Here is a 6000-nt window from a genome sequence, read left to right as displayed (position 1 = left end):
GAAGCCAGCTAAAGTAATTGCATTACTTATTATGTAAGGTTCAGTGCAGAAGTAATTCAGGTCCCTTTAGGATTTCTGCCAAAGGTCCATTGAAGAATTGTTCATGGCTTATTAGGTTTGGACATTCACTGGGAACTCCGGAAGCAAGTTTTCACGCGAATGCACAATAATGAGTTTAATAAGTTAACTCCAAATGTAGGAAAAAGCGAATACTGCCGAATATGCAAGATGTTTGGCAATGAAATGGGAACGATTCACCTTCCCTTATTGCACACATCACTCAATTGTCAACCTCCAGGTGCTCGATTTTCATTCACGTGAAATGCGCTCATTTCTGAAGAAAAAAATGGTCATTAGCCATGGTCTGTCAGCTTTTCAATGTACATTAATGATAATATAACATGGTCAGCGGGTATTCTTTATGGAAAACACGAGCTCTAATAACTTGCATTGAAATAGCATAGGCAGAAAACGGAGAAACACTGTCACATTTCACAAGTCAGTTTTAGACATTTTGAACATCGAGCATCGCAGGAAGATAAAATTGTCTGTTAGCTTTAAAAATCCGGATCTAGAAGACAGAATGTTGACTTCTTCTAATAATTATATTTTACGTGCATCGCGTCTTTCACTCATGTCAAATGTTAAGCGTTGTTTTCTCGCTGTTGCTGTCCGCCACCCAGTACTGAAATGAGTGCAGAGAGCGTTTAGACCTGCCACACAAAGAAGCCACCTCCACAGACACACGCACAGGGCGCGCTGTGCGATCTTAAGTACAGCATCGGAATTGCAGATATCATTACGGCTCTACTGTCCACACTGAGAGCAGATGGGAACAACGCTACAATGAAAGCGGACAGCTTTCCTTTGGAAGAAGTATTTTATTGAAACTATACACGAAATCTGAAGATTGCGTGGATTAATGTATGCGCCACTGATATAAGTTATTAACCAATATGTTCTGGCGGCGATTTCTCTTCAAAATCTCCCAATAGGAATCAGAAACCATCCCGATTGCCGGAGAAATGATGACTGGAAAGAGATCGTGGGCAGGAACAAGGCAAGTGCTGTGCTTTATTGCCGTGTCCTGCTTTGCAAATTTGATTTCTGGACAGATCCGCTACAGAATTCCGGAAGAACTAAAGCATGGAGCTTTTGTTGCCAATATTGCTGATGATTTAGGTTTAAATGTCAGTAAGCTAACTGCCAGAAGACTACGTATCGTGTCTGGTGCCTCTACGCAGTACTTGGAGGTAAATTTGGGCAATGGCATTTTGTTCGTGAATGAAAAAATAGATAGGGAACAGCTCTGCGGTCTGATTCTCACTTGTTTTCTACATTTGGAAGTTGTTATCGAAAATCCTCTTGAACTGTACCGAATTGAAGTAGAGATTCTAGATATAAATGATAACTCACCAACTTTCTTGAGGAAGGATATCTTTTTGGACATTATAGAATCGGCTTTGCCAGGGATACGATTCCCTCTCGAGAGCGCTCACGACCCAGACGTGGGCACTAACTCAGTTCACATCTATAGGCTCAGTCCAAATGACCATTTTATCTTGGATGTGGAGACACGAAGTGATCGCAGCAAATTTGCAGAGCTGGTGTTGGATAAAATGCTGGACAGAGAGCAACAACAGATCCATCATCTAGTTCTGACGGCAGTTGACGGAGGGGTTCCAAAGCGGTCTGGTTCTATCTTGATCACTGTTAATGTCCTGGACGCCAATGACAATTTGCCTGTTTTCGAACAGACAATTTACAAAGTTTCCTTGGAAGAGAATGCACCAAAGGGGGCGTTAGTATTAACATTGAACGCCAGCGATTTAGACGAAGGTTCCAATAGCGAGTTAGAATATTCTTTCAGTAGTCATACTCCTCCGAGAGTGCGGGAACTGTTTAATGTGGACTCCCATACAGGTGAGATTCGAGTTAAAAGTACGATAGATCACGAAGAAATGAATACGTACGAAATTTATATTCAAGCCAAGGACAAAGGTGGCCCCTATGCAATACCTGTGCATTGTAAGATTCTTGTAGACATAATTGATGTGAATGATAATGCGCCTGAAGTGATCCTGACTTCTTTGTCCAGTCCAGTGATGGAAGACGCCATGATTGGGACAGTAATTGCTCTCATCAGTGTTACAGACCTAGATTCTGGGGAAAATGGGCAGATTAACTGTGAGATTACTCAGGAAGTTCCATTTCGGCTTCAGTCATCTTTTAAGAACTATTACACATTGGTGACGACCGCTCCTCTAGACCGCGAAAGAGTACCAGAATACAACATCACAATTATGGCAATTGATTCAGGATATCCTTCTCTTTCTACAAACAAATCTATATTTCTCAAGGTTTCAGACGTGAATGACAATGCTCCAAGATTTTCGAAATCTTCATACACAGTGTATGTCACAGAAAACAACGCACCTGGCGCTACCGTTTGCTTTGTGACAGCATTGGACCCTGATTCGAATCAAAACGCCTACCTATCTTATTCTATCATGGACAGTACGATCCACGGATTACCCTCCAAAACCTATGTCTCAATCAATTCAGATAATGGCAACGTCTACGCATTACGTTCATTCGACTACGAACAACTAACAGATTTTCAAATCCAAATCCAAGCTCAGGATGCTGGATTTCCACCACTCAGTGGTTCTACCAAAGTTAATGTGATCATCTTGGATCAAAATGACAATGTTCCGGTGATTGTCTCCCCAAAGCCAAGGAACGGTTCAGTTGCACGACATAAACTGTCGCAATCTTTGCACCCGGGGCAATTAGTGATCAAAGTCATTGCCACAGACGCGGACTCTGGACAGAATGCAAAGCTCTCCTATTTATTACTGCGAGCAACAGATCCTACGCTATTCAATTTGGCACTCCACACAGGCGAAATAAGGACGACCCGGCGTCTGGGAGACAGAGATGTCCCGAAGCAAACTCTGCTCATCCTCGTGAAAGATAATGGGCAACCTCCTCTTTCAGCCACGGTCACCATCGTATTTTCAATAATGGAGAACATTACAGATATTCTGCCTGAAATCAGCAATTTACCTGAGAATGCAGAGCAAAATTCTGCTTTATTATTTTATATAATTATCACATTGGGATGCATTTCACTTGTATTCATTGTGGCCATTATCATCGTCGCTACCATCAAGTGCCACCAATACAGAAACAATGCCCACAACTGCAACACCGCCGTCGGGAATTGTTGTTGCATTCAGCATTTGAATTCGGCAGATATTTTGCAAACCTCTAAAACAAATCCCCAAGTAACCACCAATCCTAAAGCGCCACCTGACTTTTTAGAGGTAGGTGGAAGTGGGACAGTCTCACAGGCCTATTATTACAAGGTGTGTTTGACCCCTGAATCTGCGAAGAGTGATTTCACTTTCCTCAAACCATACAGCCCAGGGAAACCCGATGGTGAGACAAGCACTAGTGACCCTGATGGAGTGGAATGGAAAGGATATTCACCAAAACGTTTAAATACTGATGTTTCAACTGCCAATTTCAATTCGAAAGTCATTAAATTTCGCAAGTGGAATGGAGATTTATCCAGTCAGGTGAGATACTTATTTGATCAATCATCAGAGTTGTTCAATTATGTTATTATACATTTTTCTAAGTTTAGTGACCATTTCTGCTCTGAGCCAATATCAAGACTCTTTTTGTTGATTAAGTTATGCATGCCTCATGTCAACTAGCTTTCATCTAAGAAGTTCTTAATTTGAATTCATGGTTTGTTTACTGGTCTTATGTATAGTTACTTGAAACTTAACCTTAAGTATTAGTTATGGTACTAGCTTTGCCTAGCAATTCTATATATTTAGCTTGTTCCTATTCCATAACTTATTAATTTGTTGCAAAGTACGACATTTGAGCACAATCAAATTATGTTTAGTGGAAAACTACAAATCAGACATGTACAAGCATAAGGAAAACATTTGCTGGAATTATACTTTTGATTGAAATCTGACTAAATGCCATTTGTTATTTTATTGAAAATTACTGTGCTTTAAGCATATACCATATCTGTTCATTTGGGAATTATATGTAGCAAGGATGCTTTCATTAGATTGCATTAAAGATGATGAGGTTTTTAATAACCACCTACTTCACATTATTAAATATTACTGATCATTAACTTGCTGAATTATAATGTGACATATCAGCAAAGAATGAAATTGAATACCTTTCCTCTGCCACATTGGATAGCAAAATGCTTCTAAATATATTTTCATTATGTTTTGCATGTTTCAACAATTGGTGATTGAACATATCTATTGATGCAATTTTAGATTACAATAGAATGTACTGTATTTCCTTATATCAAATACACAAACCTTCAGTGAATGAAGTATGGTCTGTGTTTTAACCTGTGGATCATCATCTGATTACAACTATATATAGAACAGCAGATGATCCATGACTCATTTGCAATTTTTCAATGTAGTAATAAAACAAAGAAAAGGATTAAGAGCTGACAATCGACTGCAGGTTAACCAATAATCACATGTTGACTGAACTTGTGTTTTAAATTTCTCAGTGTTTTCCACTGATATTCAATTCTATTGGAAAACCTTCCACTGGGGCAGCACGTTAATTGCTAAAGCATACATCAGTCATAATTATAAGTCATTTTTATAAAACAAGTCTTTATGAATGTCAATTGATTTTTTTCTTACTACTTATGAAATAGTCTTAGTAGTGCAAACTGAATACTTATGCAAATGTTGTGAAACCAATGTGGCACCACAAGCCTTACAAATGTATAATTATGGAAATCAATGTTTGAAAGAGCCAAACAGTGCTAGAGAGCCAACTAAAGAATGTTATTTTGCTAACATTCAATTCAACAGCAAGCTAGTATTCTCCTCCGCATGTATACAATTTGGATGCATGTTAAGTCAGTTTAGATAAGATTGGCAATTATACTGTTATTCTTCATCTCAAAGTATTTTCTCTGCTCTTGGCAGTGATGGATTAGCTGCTAATAAATGTATAGACTGCCATTTGCATCCAATGTTATCCTTGGTGTTCTTGATGCATAGCTCCTCTGTATTGCTTTATTCCTGTTGCACTTCATTTGTTAAGGAGATGCACGTATCTTTGGAAAGATCAGTATTTATTGCCCATCCCTTTTTGCCTTTGAGATGATGACATTAAGCCACCATCTGGATTCCCTTTAGAATGCAATGAGTATGGAGAAGTTAGTACTGTTAGGTAGCAAATTCCAAGGTTTTAACCAAATAAAAATGAAACTATATGTCCAATTCAGAATATTGTCTGACTTGAAGAAGAAATTATATATTGTTCTATTACACTCCACTATTTAAGAAAGGTGAAAAAGAGAGAAGAAAAACAAGTCTATACACCTGTTAGTCACATATTTTTTATCAGGAAATTAGTTGCATTGTTAATAAGGATTGTTTGATGAATATCTTTAAATTTTCAGGCTAATCAGAGAATGAAGTTATGAAGGGCTTCTTATGCCTGATCAATCTCAGGGAATTTCAGGAGGTGACTAAAGTACTGGAAAGGGCAATGTCTCAGGGAAATTTGATGTAACTTTCATCAGGCATTTGATGCATTTCCAATAAAGCAAAATCATTAATGTTAAAAATTGACAAGTCATTGGCATTGATGTAGACACCAGAAATGACAATGGCAAACTTAATTCTTTTGATCATGCAACATCATGCTAACTAACATCTCATGTTAAAATTGGAAGAGCTGTCCCAACATTATTCAATCAAGAGCTGACAAAGGCATGGAATCATACACTTCAGACAATTTCCAGGCACCACCATTACCATCCTTGCATTTGCTCTGCCCGATTGGCAGGAAAGAACAATTAAAGGCGGTTGCAAAGCATAGATATTCAGATGGAGCTGCCTTGGGAATCTTCAAAATAGTCTCTGGATCACTATCAGGAATTAAGACATCAAGTTAAATATGGACAAAGAATCCTCCTGCTGA

General features: G+C 38.5%; 1 protein-coding gene across 1 annotated transcript in view; it reads left to right on the top strand.

Annotated features, from left to right (window-relative positions):
* The first annotated feature begins 572 nt into the window (after positions 1-572).
* LOC122556422 (protocadherin-10-like) overlaps positions 573-6000 on the top strand; it is a 175842-nt gene continuing 170414 nt past the window's right edge. The window contains exon 1 of the mRNA XM_043703053.2: positions 573-3584. Within this exon, the coding sequence (XP_043558988.2) occupies positions 1026-3584 (2559 nt within the window). The 5' untranslated portion in view covers positions 573-1025. The remainder of the gene's footprint in view (positions 3585-6000) is intronic.

Source organism: Chiloscyllium plagiosum, unplaced genomic scaffold (genome assembly GCF_037043375.1).
Source record: "Chiloscyllium plagiosum isolate Xiang-an unplaced genomic scaffold, Cpla_swu_hap1 HiC_scaffold_16, whole genome shotgun sequence".
Classification (NCBI taxonomy): domain Eukaryota; kingdom Metazoa; phylum Chordata; class Chondrichthyes; order Orectolobiformes; family Hemiscylliidae; genus Chiloscyllium; species Chiloscyllium plagiosum.
This window is presented reverse-complemented; position numbering and strand designations above follow the sequence as displayed.